The sequence below is a fragment of the Oculina patagonica genome, chromosome 5 (genome assembly GCF_052425735.1).
Source record: "Oculina patagonica isolate OP01 chromosome 5, crgOcupat, whole genome shotgun sequence".
Taxonomy (NCBI): Eukaryota; Metazoa; Cnidaria; class Anthozoa; order Scleractinia; family Oculinidae; genus Oculina; species Oculina patagonica.
Genome location: NC_135762.1, coordinates 31,853,486 through 31,873,241, shown reverse-complemented (window position 1 = coordinate 31,873,241; position 19,756 = coordinate 31,853,486). Strand labels below are relative to the sequence as shown.

Here is a 19,756-nt window from a genome sequence, read left to right as displayed (position 1 = left end):
AACTAGCAGACTAAAGCATCACTTTCGGTAAAAAAAGTGACACGCGAAGACAGTTTGTTTCTCTTTAGCTGCTGGGAGATGAATAGTACTTTGCTAATCACCTTCGAGTTAACCAATCAGTGCGCGAAAAGCACTATTCACTTGTATGAAATATACTAAATATGAGTTATTGACCAAGCGTGAGGTCAAGATATATATCTTATTAACCACGTGCGAGGGCCGTACTGGGCAAATATTGGCCCGAGGTCTTGACAGTACGGATCGAGCGCAGCAAGGTCCATACAAAAAAGACAGAGGGCCAATAATTGCCCTGTACGGTCCCGAGCAAGCTTGGTTAATAAGAAATTTATTACACGACTGGAAACTTTCTATAGTGAGAATTGCTACCCGGTAGATGTTGTGGAAAACAATGTGTGGCAAAACTTTTACGCGCGCTAAAGGAGTTATAATTATATCTGTGTTTAAGGTCATTTCGTTTTCAAAGCAATAAAAACTCTGAAAAAAATCTTGCGAAAAAAATCTTGCAAAAATCTTGCGATAAATCGCACAGGAATTAGCGCACGATCATCCAGGACAAAACCCGTCCAATACTTAGAAAATATCGGCCCTTGCGGGACTGGAAATAAAGTAATCTGATTGGCTGATTGTGTTATTGGCCCTCGGACCGCCTGAGTCATGTAATAAGGCAGAATATTGGCCAAGTTATTTTTTTTGTGTGTTTATGGACTGAGACTTGGCTTGGTCCATAAACACGCAAAAGAAAATGAGGTCAATATCCCACCATTTTGACTGAACAAGCTTGGTCAGTAAAGGATTTATTTTATGGCAACAACAGTGGTAGTCTGTGTTGCACACAGTCTAGGCAGCTGGTATAGTCCGTCTCTGCAAGAATCATCTCCCAAACGCTTACAAGTTCTGATCTCCTCCAGGAATACAAGGATCTGTTTATTTATTTCTGATTGGCTTGTTTCATATTATGTTCATGTGCACCTTGTGATTGGACAAAATTATGTTTAACTGGTCACACAAGATATGCAAAGCTGAAAATATATATGTTCACAGAAAGCTTTGCTTTTGCCCATCTATTATATTGTTGTTAATGCTGCTGTGTAAAGTTGGAAGGGGAACTGGCATTCCAGCATAGAAGCAAACATTCGCTGGCAGTCAAATGTGCAGGAGAACTGCCAGTCGGCAAACCAGAAGGCTTAGCCAGAGATTTGCCAGAGCCTGTCGTCAAATCCACAAAATAATACACAGTGTGACCTCCAAGAAATTCCTGTAGCGAGTCTTCGTGTTGTAGAAGATGATCAATTTCAAACTGCTCTTTTACAGCTTTGAATGCTCTTTTCGCAGGAAAAACAAAGAAAGACTGTCCACATGACCACAAAACAAAAGCCCATTAGAAACTATCAAACTAGCCAATCAGAAATAAAAACACAGATCCTTGTAAAGCTGCAAGATATCAAAACAAGCTTTTGGGAGCTGTTGTGCAGATGGAATAAATCAAGGATTTTGTGTCTTGTCTGGCAGCAATGCAGGCTACAACAGCAGCAACAACAACAGCAAATTTGCAGGAAAATCGTGGGCAATTTTGAGCAGGCAAGATAGATTCATCTTGCCTGCTTGGGTAGCCAAACACAACATAGGGTTTACCTCATCCAGGTCTCTCAGAGCCAGCCGTATGATTAGAGCCAGTATTGTAGTTAACATAGTATGCACTTTATGACTGAATGGTTGGGCTGTATAGGAAAATGTACATGCACCATGTACAGCAAAGTCCATACACCCAACATGTATACAAGAGCCAAACATGGCTAACAAAGCTGAGGTTACCTGCCCAGGGGGGTACTCCGGCTTGTAAATGACGGGGATGATCAAAGGATTTTTTTGGGTTTGAAATTTTCGATTCCGGGATTTTTTTGGGTCGGAAAATTTGTCAGGTATTTTTTTTGGTTACTTGATTTTAATAGAGGATTTTTTTTGGGTATTAAAAACAAACTAAAGTGCCTTGGAGTATCTATGGTATGATGAATAAACAAACACAAGCATTTAATTTTTTATGGTTTACTTTGTGTTATATTATTGCCCCTCCTGGCAATTTAGGGGTAATTTGACAAGGGATCTTTTGGGGGGTTATTTTTGTCCAGGGATTTTTTTGGGTAGTGTCGGAAGACTTAGGGATTTTTTGGGTCCTGAGTTTTGCCTCCATTCGATCATCCCTGTCATTTACAAGCCGAAGTACCCCCCTGGGGTTACCTGGCAGGGGTCTTCATACAAAATTCTTAGGAGAAAGGTGGCTGAGAGAAATTGCACCAGTCAAATATTGAGTGGGAAAAAATGGCAACTAAAGTAAATATTTCGAAAAGGTTGCCATTTTATTTGTCATCCACCAATATTACATGTATAGAGCTGCCATTTTGAAAATCACAGTGTTACATTACTATTAATTACCACAGTTCAACAAAAACGTCTGAAATGTCAACCAAAATAAAGTTCTGTGTTAGAACATCTTTCCATGAATGATTTCCATTGGGCTCATGTGAAGCCAGATGAGGTGTCTTGCTTTAAAAACACTTAGATTTTGGTGACCATTTTTTTTTAGTGGCAATCATTTTGCAATTTAAGGTAGCCACCAAGAGACGACTTCTGAGAAACTTGAGCATCAGACACCCTGTGCACCAGCCAAAGCACTTGTCTACTGATCAAACTCACATGTTTTGCATTTGTTTTGTTTGTCTCACAGGCCTGCCAGAAACCTAAGTGAGAAAAAGAGGCGTGACAAACTCAATGTTTACATCAGTGAACTAGCTGCCTTGGTTCCGTCATGTGCAAACTCACAGCGTAAACTGGACAAGACCACTGTGTTGAAACTGACAGTGGCCTACATGAAAGTTCATAATGGTAAGATTTCAAAATGTATAACAATTTTGAACAACTAAACATACAAAGTAAGTTTAATATGCTTTCCAACTCTTGTCAGGCTTGTCACAGAGTAGCATACAGTCATGTGGTTGTCAAACTTTGATCTCACATAAAGGACGAAGGATAACCCGAATAAGTTCATTGTGTCCAACAATTCAGACAACAAATGAGGATCTTGATAAATAGATTGTTATATTTCGGTATAAGCTATACCATCATCAGACTTATAAAATCAGTGTACAAGCTAGATCTTAAATACTGTGAGTGAGGAGACGGAAACAATAAGTTTGCTCAGGAGAATAGATAGAGTTCTCTGCTGGATTTTAGTCCATTGTTCAGGGAAGGTGCTAGGTGTTTGATATTATAAGCCTCTTTGTATAGAAGAAGATTCCAGTTGTGATCACAGTCTAATACCGTTGTATTATCACGGACAACATGGGTGAAATATTCTTTGTCATTACTGATAGAAGGTGGAGCAATCTCAGTGTTTAAATTATCTGGTAAATTACACAAATCACGATTGATCTCACATACATGTGTTACAGACTAATTTCTTATGCGATGCTCAGAAATCTCGACAGCATGTAATAAATGTACATAAACAAACAATAACAGTACTGTTATTATTATAATAATTACTTAGTATTATTACTATTAATAATAACAACAACTGACAACAACATCAATAACAGTAATGATTATTAAAATATTTAATAATGATATTAATAATAATAATGATAATGGATAGGATTTGTTAGGTTTCTTCGGGAATTTTCAGCTTTCCTGCCTGATGCCCCTCAGCTAGTCTCACATTTGACAAACACAAGTTGGTAGATCTACACGTACAGTTTTGCAATTTGCAGGGGCCTCTTTTTGGAACTCATTAGACAATGAGGCCCGCCTTGAAGAATCTTTGGCGGGTTTCAAAAGTTCATTAAAAAACATGGTTTTTAAATCTGTTGTATCATCTAGGGACTTTAATGATTTAGCGTAGTTTATTGATTTCTTAATTTATTGTTATTTTCATAAGACACGGCCACATCAGCTATTATGCTGCAATATTTATCGTGTATAAATAAAAGCTATTATTATTATTATTATTATTATTATTATTATTATTATTATTATTAGTAGTAGTAGTATTTATGTAAGGCAAAGCATTATGGTAATTCAAGGAGAATAGATTTGAAGTTGGAAACTTTTCCTCTCAGCCCAAACCTCTTTTAAAAGAAGGCACAACTCTTGTAGCCTTATTGCATAGTTTGTGAGACATACAATCACATACAAATGTGGTCCCTACCTGTATTTTATTGCACAGTGAACCCAACAGCCCAAATGAGGATCTTTATTTCTTTTTTTCCACAGATCTTACCATGTCTGTCCTTGGTAGCGAGTCTGGGTTGATGTCTTCATTCTTGTCAAGTGATGAGATTGGTGAACTTTTAGACAAGGTACAAAATGAATATGCTTGATGTTCACATGGACACACACCAAATAATACTGTGTATGTTTTCAGGGATGTAGCTAAGGAAAAACTAAACGGGCTAATTAACAAGTTCAATAGTTTTTTTTTTGCCTGCCACCTTCAAAATTACCCCGTCTTTGTTTTCTTGCTAGTAAAATTTCAGCTGGCAATAAGCTTTCTTTAAGCAGGTGAAAATTAGCTGGTAGCCGGCTCTTAGCTATATCCCTGATGTTTTTATAAAAAGGTAAAGTCTGCTTCGTGGCCCACACAGGCAGGAGCTTACCCCGGTTTTTGTGGCATTGAGCGACTAGGAGTATTGCTACTCCCCCCTGGATGGGATGCTAGTCCATCGCAGGGTTACCCCACCAGCAGTAAATTCGCCGCTACCCATTTATACACCTGGGTGGAGAGAGGCACTGTGAGAGTAAAGTGTCTTGCCCAAGAACACAACGCAGCGCCCTGGCCAGGCCTCGAACTCGGGCCGTTCGACTCGGAGGCGAGCGCGCTAACCATTAGGCCACCGCGCCTCCCACTGATGTTTGTATGGTTTACTGTAAATTGGTTTTTAGCCGTTTAAAATTTTTCCTACCAGGTTGAGTTTCTTTGCTTAGTTTCAGATTAAGATAGTGAGTACATGAAACAGAAAAATAAAAATTAAAAATGTGAAACTGGTATAAACAGTTGTAGACTGGAGACCAGCTACATGTACATGTAGGGCTGGTGTACTAAAATAGCTTGAGAAAACTGGCTAGAATGCTTGGTTTATGAATTTATTTTTGATCTATTATTCCTAGGCTCTAAATGGGTTTTTACTGGTGTTGTCAACTCGTGGAGACTTTGTCTTTGTGTCAAAGAGTATTGAAGATCTTCTTGGTTTTAAGAAGGTACAGTACATGACTGTCTATCACCTACAATGTAGTACCATTGATACTGTCAAAGGCCACGAGTTATGGATTTGAAACCTCTCACCTCTTTCTTGTGGCCTCAGTAATGGTTTCAAGGAATCTGTGCACAGTGTATAGTACATGTGTTGTGGAACAATTTTACCCTTGGTAAAATTTGGGATTTTTCCTCTGCTCTGCTGTATGGCACCATAATGTAAGATAATAAACATATAACAATGGAAAATACCAAATTGCACCAAGGGTAAAATGTAAATTAATAACCATCTACTGCTGGAAATTGAAATGACTGAACCTGCAGTCAAAGGGTTGCTGACATTCGCTGCTACAGTGTACACATGTTCATGTAATGTGTGTTTTTGGCGTTTGGCGTGACAATGAGTGATGTCCTAATAACAACGTTATGTACAGCTTTCTTGTTGGACAACGAGATTTCTATCATTTTCATTCTGAGAGTACAAAAGGCACACAGAAACTTTAAGTGTGCAAGATCGCACTCCAATTACCAAACAAGCATGCAGGGAATCAATCAGAAAGTTATAACTACATGTAGGATAACTTTCTAATTAAAATGTGATTCAATCTGTTATATTTTCTTGGTAATCATTTTGTCCATGTGATTCCATCTGTTATATTTTCTTCGTAATCATTTTGTCCATGTGATTCCATCTGTTATATTTTCTTGGTAATCATTTTGTCCATGTGATTCCATCTGTTATATTTTCTTGGTAATCATTTTGTCCATGTGATTCCATCTGTTTATATTTTCTTGGTAATCATTTTGTCCATGTGATTCCATCTGTTATATTTTCTTGGTAATCATTTTGTCCTCTAGGAAGAATTGATTGGTAAAAGTATCTTTGAGGTAGTCCATCCAGATGACAAAGAAGCAGTAATCAGGGAGGTTCTTCGCAATGATAGGGAGCTCATGAGCGGATACAACTCTCATTCTGGACAGTTGGATCAAATTGGTATCTATGTTTTCATTGTACCGTTGTACAAATAAGCTATGTATTTCAAGTTAGTAAGTAATTATTTAAAATGTGTCTCGTTGTATTAATGTAATTAGCGTAATGTATTGTACTCTAGCGCTGTATTGTAAGTAAGAATTATATTTTAGAAGTAGTCATAATTAGTTATCCTTATAATTTTAGAAGTAGTCATAATTGCCAACGAGACAGCCGAGCCAAGAGGTGAGGCTGTCGAGGCGGCAGAATCATAGAGCCGTGTGCGTATGAGTGTATAGGCAGAGAAAATCTTAAGTTCTGCGTAAGGGACTTATTTTTTGACCATATTTGGGTGTAAGTAAACCCCATATTTGGGTTGTATTGTTCTTTCCAACTGGTTCCCAGTCTCTCACTCCTTGCTAGAGAGCAAATGACCAAAATGGCGTCCACGCGGCTCGCTGTTAAAATTTTCAATGTGGTCATTCATCCCTTTACCGATAAATACACCTTTAGGGAATTATAAATCGAAAGAGAATACCCTACGGAATATTCGACCGCCGAAAAAATGAACATCAAGGTCTTCAAAGCGATGAAATAATCTTTCGACTTTGGAGTCCTTTGATTTACGATCGAAGAGAGACATGAAATTGAAAATCAAAAGCGGACTGTTGACTTTAAATAGAGTTTTCTTGACTTATGAGAATGCTGAAGTCGGATAAATGCTTCCTTTTAGTGTTGATTGTGTTTATAGTTATTGTTTGACCGATGATTTATTCCAAATCAAATACCGTTTATATTTTATTTGGCACGCATTTTCGCTCCGCGTAGGAATAACATCAATTCAAAGCGCTAGCGACGCTCACTAAAAATACTGCATGTCATACACACAAGAAAGTCAAAAGTTTTTTGCTTCTAACGACAAATGTAATGTTAACTTGAATAAAATTTTTGTCTCCAAATAATCCTTCGCTGTTCAAGTTTTGTTTTCTGATCAAATTTTCAAGTTTTGCGTAACTGAACATGGCTTTTCGCATGCGAAACTGAAATCTAACCCGTGCATTACTGTCTCTGATTACTGAAAATTATTTTTAAAAAAGCATCTTAGCAGTTTTGATTTTGGGATTTGATTTATAAGAAGTTCTTGAAATGCTACTATCTCTTTTGTGGACGGAAACATTTTAACCATCGCGTGTTGTATTTAAAAAACAGTGATTAAACCTCATTTATTGACTACATTTTGTGACATTTAAACGTTGAAAAGAATTTAAAGATTTGTCAAGAGTTATCAATCTGTCAAACCCGTAGCCTGCGTAGCAGACATCTGTGTACGTTTTTTAGTGTGTTTAAAAGAGTGCGCGATCGCGAGAATACGCGCGCTGGAAACTACGGCGCCTGCTACGCAGGCTATCAAGCATGTGTCATTTATGAACACCAGAGAAATAGCACTTTTTTCGCATATTACCTAAAATACAACTTACCATATCAGTGGTCATTTCAAATATAGTTCTATCAAAAACCATTCAATATCTGTTCGTATGAACAAACATGAGTATTTCGCTCGTTGGCACTTACCGATAGGTACAACTAGTTAGTTATCCTTATAATTAACAATTTTTTTTTTCCTTCTGAAAGTGTACATGTAAAAATTACGTCTCTTGTAAATAGCTAGTCTCCCTCGCAGCCATTCTTAGTGTCGTCACGCAAAATTCCTCCCCACTAATTTTGCGTGACGACACTAAGAATGGCTGCGAGGGAGACTAGTAAATAGCCCGTTGTAAATATGTATTTATCTTTAATCTGTAGTACTTAATATGTAATTAGTGTTGTGTGTAAATAAAGTTGCATTATTTAAAAAAAAATCTACTATTTTCATTTGAATGTACTAATCTAGCTTTCTTTGAGAGTGGCCTTCTAATGATTATCATGCTCTTAATAAAACAAAGAAATCACAATCAACTATTTTTCTTCTGAAGGAAATGACAGCTCATCCCAAACCATTCTAAAGAGCAGCCCGTCACGTCGCACCTTTAACTTTCGCATGTTAGTGCGAGGTAAAGATGGTGAACCAGCTGGCAGTCAAGATGTTCACTGTGTTGGTTACATTGACCAGTGGATGAAGAACAACGAATCTGAACAAAAACACAAAAACAGCCAAGGTCAAAACATCATTTTTAAATACATTTTGTTTAATGTATGTTTGGAGAATTTGAGTGTACGACAGAAAAAAAAAACACATAAATTTTAATTCCAATGAGCCGCCCTTCACTGCAAAAAAAAATACCTCTCCCAGAATCTTGCAAGCCAAAATCTGTCTTGCAAGAAAACAACAAAAGTACAAGGTTGCTTAATTCAACGAAGCGTAGATTTTTATCCAACCTCCCCTCCCCACTCCTAAACCTTTTGCCCTACCCATCCCACCCCTTGCACATCCCACCCCTCACCCTCCCCTTCCTCTCTTCCTACTACCATGGGGAAGCAGGAGGAGAGGGAATCTCCCCAGCCCTGCAGCCTTCACCTTACCCACCCTTGTGCATTCTCATCCTCACCCTACCCTGTCAGCACTTTGTTGTTATTGGCATCCGAGCAGAGGCTTGGCCTTTTAGGCTGCCCAGTTGACAAGGCCATTGGCCTTTTATTGAGGGGTTTATTTCCAGGGGGCGGTCGGGGGTGGGGGGGGGGGGGGGGGGTCAAAATTTTTATAGTTTCCTCAGTTGGTCCCACATTTTTAATTTGCAGTTGTATGCTATGATGAAATGAAACTTTGCAGAAAAATTGTCAAATTGCAGTTATGTGTAAGCATTCAAAGAAATAAAGTCAGTAGCTTGCTTTGCCTTTTTCTCATTATCTTAACAACAGTCTACGTACTCTTTTAGGCATGGAAGGAACAAATTGCAACAGCACTGCACTCACCCCCTTTGGGGATGCAGCCAATCCATTCTTCCTGGTGGGTGTGGGGATATTGTCTCATCCTAGCTTCACTAGAGAGGTGGCGTGTGACTGCAGTGAAGAGGAATTTACGTCGCGGCATAGTCTCGATGGAAAATTTCTTTTTGTTGATCCACGGTAAGTAAAAAGGACAAGGTACAGGTGATGGGTTGGGAGCAAGGTAATGATACATGTAAGAGATGTGCATTAACAAGTGAAATTATGACTCTTTGCCCAATCTGTGGCTTCTTAGCCCATTGCATAGAGAAAACAGGGTTGGAAAAGTCAGGGAAAAGCAAATTTTTTTCAAGGTCAGGGAATATTGCAAAAAGTGACAGGGAAAATCTTAGTTTTGTCAAAGTCAGTGAAACGTCAAGGAATTTTGGCTGAAGCAAAAGAAAAACAAAAATAATGGGTTTGTTGGTGAAGTCAAATGCCACGCGTTCAAAATCCCGTGAAAAAAACATAAAGGACCGAAGATGAAGAGAAGTCTATCAATGGTCTGCAAAAGAAGCTAAAGCAAATGTAAAAAAGGTTGGGCTTACCGTATTTTCTCAATTAAATGCCCCCGGCGTTGATTTCAAACTAGGCACCTGTCCGGCGTTTTTTGTGGTGCGTTTTTCGGCTGTTTATAGACAGGGCTTTTAATAATTATTTGTGACATAATGTGTGCCATCATCCTAACATATTACACCTCGAATATCCTGAGGCTTACTTACCACTTTACCTTCGAGACCCGGCGTTTATTCGGGCCCCGGCGTTTAATCGAGAAAATACAGTATTCAAGGTCAGTGAAAATGTTTTGAGGTCAGTGAAAAGTCAGGGAATTTTTGGGGTTCTAACGAGTGGCAACTCTGGAAAAGCAATGGTAATCAGGGCTGTCATTAAGGGCCGTTAACTGTAACACCTGCTGTGGTTGAGTTCATGCACCCAATGTTATAGGTGAAAATGTCAATTGGTGTTACTATACATTTGCATACAGAACAAAATGCTACGGGTGATAACTTCAATATTATGGCTGCTTAAAAACTTAATGATGGCCCTGGTAATGGAGAGGTTGTGGGTTAAAATCCTGGAACATTGCTTGGCTTTTGCAAATCAGCTCACCTCAACCCATGGTTAAACACACATTAGCCCCCAGTATTGATTCCTATAGGATTTTTGTTTACATCACTTGTCGTTGTACTATCTTATCTACAGCAGATTTTCCAAGCCAAACATTTTTGCAGTGCATTTGTATCATAGGGCCGCCTGAAAAAAGCGGCACAGAATATTTTTACCCCCCCCCCCCCCCTCCTGCATGGGATGCTAGTCTAGCGCAGGGTTATCCCCCCAGCATTAAGGCACTGGTGCCTACTTATACACCTGGGTGGAGAGAGGCACTATGAAAATAAACTGTCTTGCCCAAGAACACAACACAGTGACCCCAGCCAGGTCTTGAACCCAGACTTCTCGATCCGGAGTCTGGCGCACCAACCATGAGGCCACTGCGCCTCCCACAGGGCCATCTAAGGTATTTGTTAAATTCTTGCTAGATACATTTGAGACATGATTGATCATTTTGTCCCTTGTTATTGTTTCAGATCAATCTCGATCACAGGATATCTACCCTTTGAGGTTCTTGGGACTTCAATATATGACTACATTCACCAGGATGACCTAAGCGTTTACTCCAAGGCACACGAGTCACGTGAGTTCATTCTCAACTACTAATAATATAATTATCTGTTCCCCATGCTATGTTTTAAGACTGTGAATTCTGATAACTTGTTTGGAACAAATTGCATCATCATCATCACATCATCATCAGGGTTGGAAACTAAAATTTCGGAGCACTCGCCATCTGCGCGAGAGACTGGCAAATTGCACTCGCCCAGATCAGTTTTCACTCACCCAGTCTCCTCCATTAAAAAAGTAAATTTAATCCCCCACCCCCCCCCCCCATGGTCCATGGCCCCTGTATTTTGCAAGCAAAGTACCGAAATTGTACAGTAAAATACCAAGAATTAGCCATCTTGCCACGTTTCGCCGCTCAATGGACGAGTCAGTGTATTTAATATGACAAAAGGGATTACTTTGTACAAGTACATCTGTCATGTAACAATCACCAAGCGGAAGCCATTTCTGTATGTTTACGAACCAGGTTTGTTGGGCATTTCAAAAATGTTGCTTATGGACAGTGTAGATTGTTTTAAGTGGAAAGTAAATACCCCCCCCCCCCAACCCGGAGAATTTCGGAATGCCCAAAGTTGAACCTAATTTGGAAAAACGTATTCAGAAAAAATCCTACTCACCATACTGAGCGAGTGATGCGTGAATTGTACTCGCCTGACCGTTTTCACACTCACCTGGGGGAGTCACGGGGCGAGTGCTAATTTCCATCCCTGATCATCATCATCATCATCATCATCATCATCAACATCATCATCATTATTTATTAGCCACCTCAAAATTAATATCAATACAAATTTAATAGTAAGGTAGGGTGAGGAGACCTTCAAGAAACCACCAGGCTTATAGAGGAGACCATCTTGGTTAGCAATATGTTAGTAATTTAGTTTTGGATTTCTTTCACATTTTACTATCGTCTTCATCATCATCATCATTATTATTACTTTTGCGGGTAGCTCATTCTGCTTCCCCTTCATTTGTACAGTGTGCAGAATCTTGCACTTTTCTGGTACTACAGTAGCCCATTTAAATCAACCCAAGATTTGCAATTAATAGCCTTCGAGAGGAGGCAAGGAGGTGGGGGAGCCAGCGAGAAAGTTACTGTCTTTCTTTTTTTTAAGTTACCTTCTTGCTGGCTCCCTCCCTCAGCCGTACTTGTGCTTGCCGCTCATACTTTATGACCACAAGGTGATCAAGCCTGCTCGCTAGCCTGCGTAGCTGGCTATTTTTGTTGGGGTTAATTTGTATGCGAGAGGCCCTCACGGCTTCGCCACTCGCTCATGCGAAAACCGCCAGCTATGTAGGCTACCTGCATGCAGGCTACATGGTCCTACATTGAAGGACCCTCTGTACTGAACCTTCCACTCAATGTGCGTTTACACGACAGAGATGATTGGGTACGGACTGGTCAACAAATTGGTCCGGACCTATTTAGAGAAATAGTCAAATCAAAACAGGACCATAAGCGCCTATGGCACCGTTTTGATTTGACTGTTTCTCTATGTACAAAAGTGATCAGGTCCGGAAAGTATCAAGGTAAACTGACATTGTTTCCGGAGAGGTGGAGCCAGGGGTGGGGTGGGGTGATAATGTAATGGGGGGGGGAGAGGGGGTGTATGGCTATTTTCTGGAGCAACACAATATAGGATTATTTTAAACATAATAAAATGTCCTATGTGTAAGTGTTATGCATAATTGCTGTGCCATTAAAGTGCTGATATCATTATTGTTTCCGTTTTAGTCATGGAATATGGGGAAGGTAAAACTGGTTGCTATCGTATTATGATCAAGGGATTTCAGTGCGTCTGGGTAACAACCCGGAGTTATATTTCATTCAACCACTGGAATTCCAAGCCAGAAATCTACTGCAGTACTACCAAAGCAATCAGGTTGGTTTTTGAAGGAACTTTTTGTGTTATCACTAGCCTGACTCTGCATGTTCTTGTCTTTACTGCCCACCCATCATTAATGACGTGCTCCTTTCCAAATAAGTACCCTATAGATTTATAAAACATGAGACATAAAGCCACCACCCTCCGTATAGTAGAGAAGGCGAAAAAAAAAAAAAAAAAGAGTGAAAGGCTCCGTCCACACTGACCCGGGTAAATTTGAAAACGCATCTCTTTTTACCCGGATAGGCCAACCGTCCACACTGAAACGGCGTTTTTAGTCACCGAAAACGGTACTTTTTAAAAACGCTCTCAAAGTGGGCATCTTATTCAAATTTACCCGGGTTAATGTGGACGGAAAACATTTTACGCGGCGTTTTCAAATTTCTCCGTTTTCGAATTTATCCGGGTCAGTGTGGACGGGGCCTAAAAGTCATCCTCCGGGCATTTGCATTTTGTATTATAAAACAGACAAATTCCCCACGGTGAGGACAACTGAGTTGTTTAATCGCCCCAAAGTACAGAAGACTGTTCACTGCCCGCTATTTTTTTCCTCACATTGATAGGAATATATTTAAATATTTTCTGTAAGTTATTTTTCCATTCATGTAACATTCAAAGTTATGCTATCAGGTGCCATTTTTAAGCAAAAAAGTGTTCTGCAGAAATAAAAAAATCATTTGCCAGCTCCCTTCACTTAACTTAATTTGGAGAGAAAGACACATGCTATTCGGTAAAGAGAAATATTTATGTGTTACTTAAACTCTTGAAAGCCAATCTGCAGCAGGACGGTAGTTTATGTCTCCTTTACATAAAATGGACAGTAGGTATTAAATAGGAATTTAAGTTACCACTGAATATGAAGTTCTTCTTTTCATTCTTCACTCGTGCTTAAATTCGGCAAATTCAACATACACTAGGACCTTCTCCAAATTAAAGTAAACCACAAACCCATCCGCAATCTGGAAACGAAACACTATTTCTTTTTGAAATAGCTGCTTGTTGTATTTTTCTTCGATTGTTGAACGCCCGAAAGAAAATTGCGCGAGAGCTGGATAGGAGCACAAAGTGGAAGCTCGCCCCAGCCTTCCCGCTCCGCGCTCGCTGTCTCCTTTGCGTTGAAAAAATAGAGGTTGTGAAAAGTCTAAGGGTACAGTAGCATAGGATGCGAATTTACGATTTCACGTTGATTGTTAGTGTCGCCGAGGGCGTCAAGTCATTGAAGGTCAGAGAGAAGGAATTGGAGATTTTGAGAGCAAGCGAAGAAAGTCGCCAATCGCGCTTCTCTCTTCGTAAAGCGCCTCTGGAGTGTAACAGCCAACAGGAAGCCAATGCAATGGTCTTAGCCAAGTGGGCAGCGGACGAACAACACTTCCTGGGTTTACCATCAGGGATGAGTGATGACGAGGAGATCCCCGGCGAGGACCAGAATGACAAAGGTAAATAAACTGTTAGTTTTTCTTACGTCTATGGTGGCCCAGTCTAAAGGCGTAAAACAAAAGCTAAATAGCGTAAGGTTCTGATTTCTCTTGAGGTTTAATTCTGCAGTTGGCGTACGTCGTTTTGTAAACAATAAAAATGGCCGGAAGTAAAGCAACAAGAAGTTCGCTGAGTCATCTCATCTCCAGAGTCCACGATCCTTCTGGTCTGCGCTAGGGATCGAGACCTCTGGCCGGCTGCAAAACGGAAGTCCACGATTCACGTACTTATTGTCAAATCTGACAAATTTGATTGGCTGAAAATACAGATTGAGTACTCTGCGCACGATCACAAATCAACAAACAAGAAACATAACAAACAATAGTGTTGTAGCCTTCGCGTCGGTAGTGTTTTTGTCGGCGTTCGTAGCCTTTGCCTTTGTACTGTTTTTGCCGATGTGTCGGCCGACGCATCGGCAGTGTGTATATTCAGCATGGGCCGAAAAAAACTATTCTTATAAAACCAAAGAAAAGAGTGTATGGCGCAGGAGGAGCAACCAAAAATAGGTTACTATTGTTAGCGGTTACTAATTTTAGCGATTTTGTCGGAGCACGATTTAGCGATTTTCCGGAAATTTAAAAAATAGTGATATCGCGTAAACCAGTTACCAGTTACCAGTTAATATAGTTGGAAATAAATGTTCAGAAAATGAACAAACTCATTTGAAATTGAACGAACATTTGCATTGCCCGAACGAACGAAGCTACCAATATCCGTTTTTTAAAGAATTTTCCAATACAAGTCGACTATGTTTAATTTTGTTTTGCTTTAGGGTTGGAAGGGGGAAGAGTACTAAATTTAGCGATTTTCCCTCCAACTCGCTAAAATCGTAGCCGCTAACAATAGGTATTTTGCGTCGCTCCTCCTCGTTCTCTGCTTCGCGCTCTTGAATCACGGTCCGCGACGTTGCCTGTCCTGCACGCTACTCTATGTTGACAAAATAACCACAACAAAACGCTACCCACAAGTCAAATTTCGAGGTTGTGTGATGGTATCTGCGTTTTTGTAATTCGAGGGCACGGGCCATCGATCACTTCAAGTAGATCGAAGCTTAGTCGACCAGTAGACGTTTTGTTTCCTTGTCGCTCGTAATTTGCGGCCACTATCAAGGGATTAACGCTGTGGATACAATGCTTAAAGGTGAGCTTTCGAAGTGCGTCGAGAACACATTTGATAAAGAAATACTCCCAAGTCCAGTTGATCGTGCAGGAGCTCCGAACATATACCGTTTCGGTAAATAACTGTTTGAAAGACCTAAAATCGCGTACCATTTTCGGATTCAAGTGTGACGAAAAAACTGGATATTTCTTAAGCTCAAACTTTCGTGATATGGGGAAAGTAATGCCCGTTGTTTTCAGACAGATAAAAGTGTTGGGTTGACTTCGAAAAAAGGTCAGCTACGATTTTCGAAAAGGCAACAGCGGCGCGTAGGTTCACGTAGGTTCAAAATTTTCTGAAGTTTGAAAATTCAGCTATCGTATCCGAACAGATACATTTTTCTTAGCGTTTAAAAATAAGCCTTTAAATGGCACAAAAAGGATACTGAATGCGTATAAACGGCGATTCGACACGTATCGTAAAAATACCAAAATTATCTCGTTACGTGCCCCTGATTGTGTACAATGATGTTCAATGATTTTTCATGGGGGATAATTTTGAGTTATTGCTATACGATCAATCACGGTGGCCAGTTTTAAGTAGTAAATGTTGGAAAGCAAAGCTCAATGCAAAAATATGTTTGCCTAAAATTCTACTGGGATCAGAAAATATCCAAAGAAACAGTGTAAACAGAAGCCTCATGGGTTTGGTAATTTATTGCGGCTAGGTTTACTTCCGGAGAGCACTCAGTCCGGGTTCTAGGTTTATCGTGTTCGTATCAAATACAACTTCAGCGATAACAAAATTTTGCGCCACGCAATGTTACTTCGTTAGGTCCTGTTAGGACACGAATCCACAGAAAACGGCGAATAGACCAAGTGTTTCAGTTCAGTGCACGTCCATTTGAGTCCTTTCTCTCTGGAAATTTCTCCGACGCGCGCGACGATCGACGATGCCCGAGCAGTGATCTAATTGGTCCATAAGCGGATAGCAAACACGTGCACTATCCGTTGTTCACACGTGCAGAGTTCAAACACGTGCACGGTTTTTCACACGTGCTGAGTTCACGTGCCTGCGGGGGGAGGGGGGGGGGGGGGGGGGGGAAAGGACATATCTGAACGTGAGTGGGTTTCGTGTCTTTTGAAAATGTATCGTCAATCCTTTCATCCTCGCCAGTCTTATGCATCCTTGTTCTTTTTGTTTCTTTTCGCGAGAAACAGAATGATACTATACTGCGTTGGTAGTCGTATCCTCAGGTGACATCTGATTACCATGAGGTTATCCGATTCACCCCATCCGATCTCCTATCTCGGCTGCTGTTCGTCTTGCGTTGCGTTACAGTTCATGAAACGCATTTCGTGACTACCCTTATAACCCGGCTTATAACTGAGTCCCTATACTTTTTTGCAAAATGGAATCACGTAAAAATAAGCAAAGATGAGCCAACATGATGATAGCCAGTATTTAGTCAACTCTGAGGGGGATCAGTGTTATCTTCGCTGTTACTGTATTTAATACAGCGTGTAAAGCATCAATCTCGGCTTTAGGTAGCAACACCTAACGAGCAAATCTTACTAACCTTTACTAATCACTTTACTGACCATGTGTTTTTGCCCTCTGTCGTCATAAGACCGTTTAAAGCTAAGGTATCCACCTGATTAAAGAATCGTTGATCCATGAAAAGCATAAACCATGAACGATGCGACCCAAATGTTTACTAGGAAATCGGAAAAAAGTAATCATCGTCTGGGACAGAATGAACATGAAAATATGACAGGTTGCATAAAACATTCTCTAAGGCTCTCAAACAAAGAAAATATCTTGGGTATCAATTCAAGGAATATTACTTAGCTTACTAAGGATGTCCACCCAGAATACCATTGGGTCACATCGTTCATGGTTTATGCTTTTCACTTGATCAACATTTCTTCAGTTAGGTGTATATATAAATTGGCATAGCATCAACAACATCACCTGACCTTTAGGATTTCTAAGCTGTACCATAGTTCAGACTATGAAAGTTAGTGTGGAGGAATCGCTCGGCTCTTTTCTCTTCAACGAATCTTTTGAGGCAAACGACAGTTTTCGAACCGACACGGAGGGAGCGAGAAGGGAATTGAAAAAGAAGAGACGATTTTTTTTTTCTGGAATCACTGTGTTTTCACAAGGGAAAAGGAGAGTCGAGGGCTATTGGCTGTCTGAACGTTACATGAAGTCAATGTTACTTTTATGTTTATGGTTCAGGGGCACCCAACGACAAAATTTTACTATAGATGTTGGAACACCGTTTTAACGCTCTAAGTGCCCTTTATGTGTCATTTAAAGGCTTATTTGTAAACGCTAATAAAATGTATCGGTTCGGATACGCTAGCTAAACTTTCAATCCTCAGAAAATTTTAGGAAACGAAATATTATCGTCCTTATTTACGAGCAACTGCTGCCTTTTCGAAAATCGTAGCTGAACTTTTTTTGTACCCAAAACGTTTAATTTTTATCTCTCTGAAAACAACAGGCATTACCTTCCCAACATCACGTAAGTTTGAGCTAAAGAAAACTCCATTTTTCTCGTTTCACTTTAATCCAAAAAACGTAGGCGGTTATAGGTCTTCCGAACAGATATTAACCGAAACAGTCGGTTCGTTGCTCCTGATGGTTTAGGAACATGGTATATTCCTTTGAATTCTGTTGTCAAGACAATTTTAGTTGACCAGGTAGCGACAGATGCATGTAACGAAAACTCTACATCGCGAATAATGAATGTCAAATCCAACAATTTCGTCGACTACTGACGCTGCCAAAAGTGGCGTCTTGTACAGACTTCAAGATTCTTTGATTGATCCGTCGAGTTCGGACGACGTTAACGCACAGGAAAAAAGATGTGCAAACTCGAGAAGTACAGTAAGATCTTGCTCGGTTAAAGGCAACAAAAAAAAAAAAAAACATTCAGGGTCAATTTGTTTAGTGAACTGGTTCAAGCTTGTAATAATATATTTTTTTTGGCTTAGTTGTGGTGTAAGTGTACCTTGGGTGCCAGAGGGTTTTTTCTTTTTTGCAGGAAAGAGGCTATAGTTTCGCCACTCTATCAACGATCGCGGCTTCAACACTCTTTTTCGCCGCAAAGAACCTTCTGACACCCAGGGTAGTGTAAGTGTTTCTTAAAAGGAAGAATCGTAGTCTCGGGTCCAAATTGGCCAGCATTTGCAGTCAGTTCATACTTTTTAAAACCGTTTAAGTGACACATTCTCGTGGCGATCTTACAACTGATTATTCAACGGGCAATAAGTCAAAATCTTTTTTCGCGCTCAAAGGTACAACGCATCAGGGTCGGCAGGTTTTGTTCAATTGTTAAGCTAGCTCGTTTAGTTCATTTCTATCTCCTACAAAATGAAACTATCACCCGATTCCACTAGTTAGCAATCCTAAAGAATAAACTTTTTACCAAATACCTGTTGCTCAATCTTCGGTTGTTTTCCCAAGAAAATTGTTCGGTGGTATTAAGAAAACCTCATCGACAACTCTGCCCTGATTGTTATTTGAACGTAGATGGGGTTTTTAACTTCGGTTATTTAAGCCTGAAAGCCGGAAGCTTCACACCCTGCCCCTACCCTGCGTTTTATATCTTCGCCAAGGAACGAATTGATTGGTTCAAAACAATCCTTTCGAATACACGTGCAGATTGTGTTCACGCGCCTAATCTGAAATCACATGTTACACGTGCAAAATTGGTTTGTTTACGTGCACTCGTGTCAAGTGTTGTTTTGTCTGTGAGCATCTGACGCACGTTGTGGGGCTCACACGTGCACGCGATTCCGCATTACTTGAACAATTTCTGTAGCATAGTTTCACTGCAAGGGACGGTATAGATTGGGTTTTTCATTCCAAATTTTTCAAAAAGTTCGTATCGTTGTTTGTTTGTCTCATTCCTAGCAACACTTCGACAGGTAGAAGTTAATAAAAGGATGGCTAAAGTAGAAATAAAGGCCCTATTCTCCCAGAGGAGACATAAGGAAGCAGATGATGATGAAAGTAGAAATATCGCTCCGATTCTCTCCACGTAATTTTTCTCAATTACTCGTTGTTGCTTCAATTTACCCTTCGAGTTTTTTTTCTGTCAGTCAGAATGTTATTTTGGTATGGTCAATAGTAAAGGCACTTGTTGACAAACGTTGACACGAGAGACCGAAATTTATATTTTCCAGTGAAATGTCTAAAAATACTGTAGTATCATTTCGATTCTACATTCTGTCATATTTCTCAGTCAAACTAATTTAGTTAGAGTCTTCCATATATATACTTTTTTGGTTTTCAAGGTCTTACATTCAGTACATTCAAACAATCCAGTCTTAATTCAATTCAACACATTCAAACAAACACACTCAGACCTGAGCTGTTTGCCTGACAGTTTTATCAATTATTATTCATAATCAGGTCAAAGTTTGCTAAAAAAAAAAGCATCTA

General features: G+C 39.9%; 1 protein-coding gene across 1 annotated transcript in view; it reads left to right on the top strand.

Moving 5' to 3' along the window:
* LOC144654285 (uncharacterized) overlaps nt 1–19,756 on the top strand; it is a 38,701-nt gene that overhangs the window by 1,793 nt on the left and 17,152 nt on the right. The window contains exons 3-11 of the mRNA XM_078514384.1: nt 2,744–2,901; nt 4,288–4,373; nt 5,182–5,271; nt 6,125–6,260; nt 8,210–8,392; nt 9,110–9,299; nt 10,745–10,851; nt 12,574–12,721; nt 13,919–14,160. Coding sequence (XP_078370510.1) covers nt 2,744–2,901; nt 4,288–4,373; nt 5,182–5,271; nt 6,125–6,260; nt 8,210–8,392; nt 9,110–9,299; nt 10,745–10,851; nt 12,574–12,721; nt 13,919–14,160 — 1,340 coding nt within the window. The remainder of the gene's footprint in view (nt 1–2,743; nt 2,902–4,287; nt 4,374–5,181; nt 5,272–6,124; nt 6,261–8,209; nt 8,393–9,109; nt 9,300–10,744; nt 10,852–12,573; nt 12,722–13,918; nt 14,161–19,756) is intronic.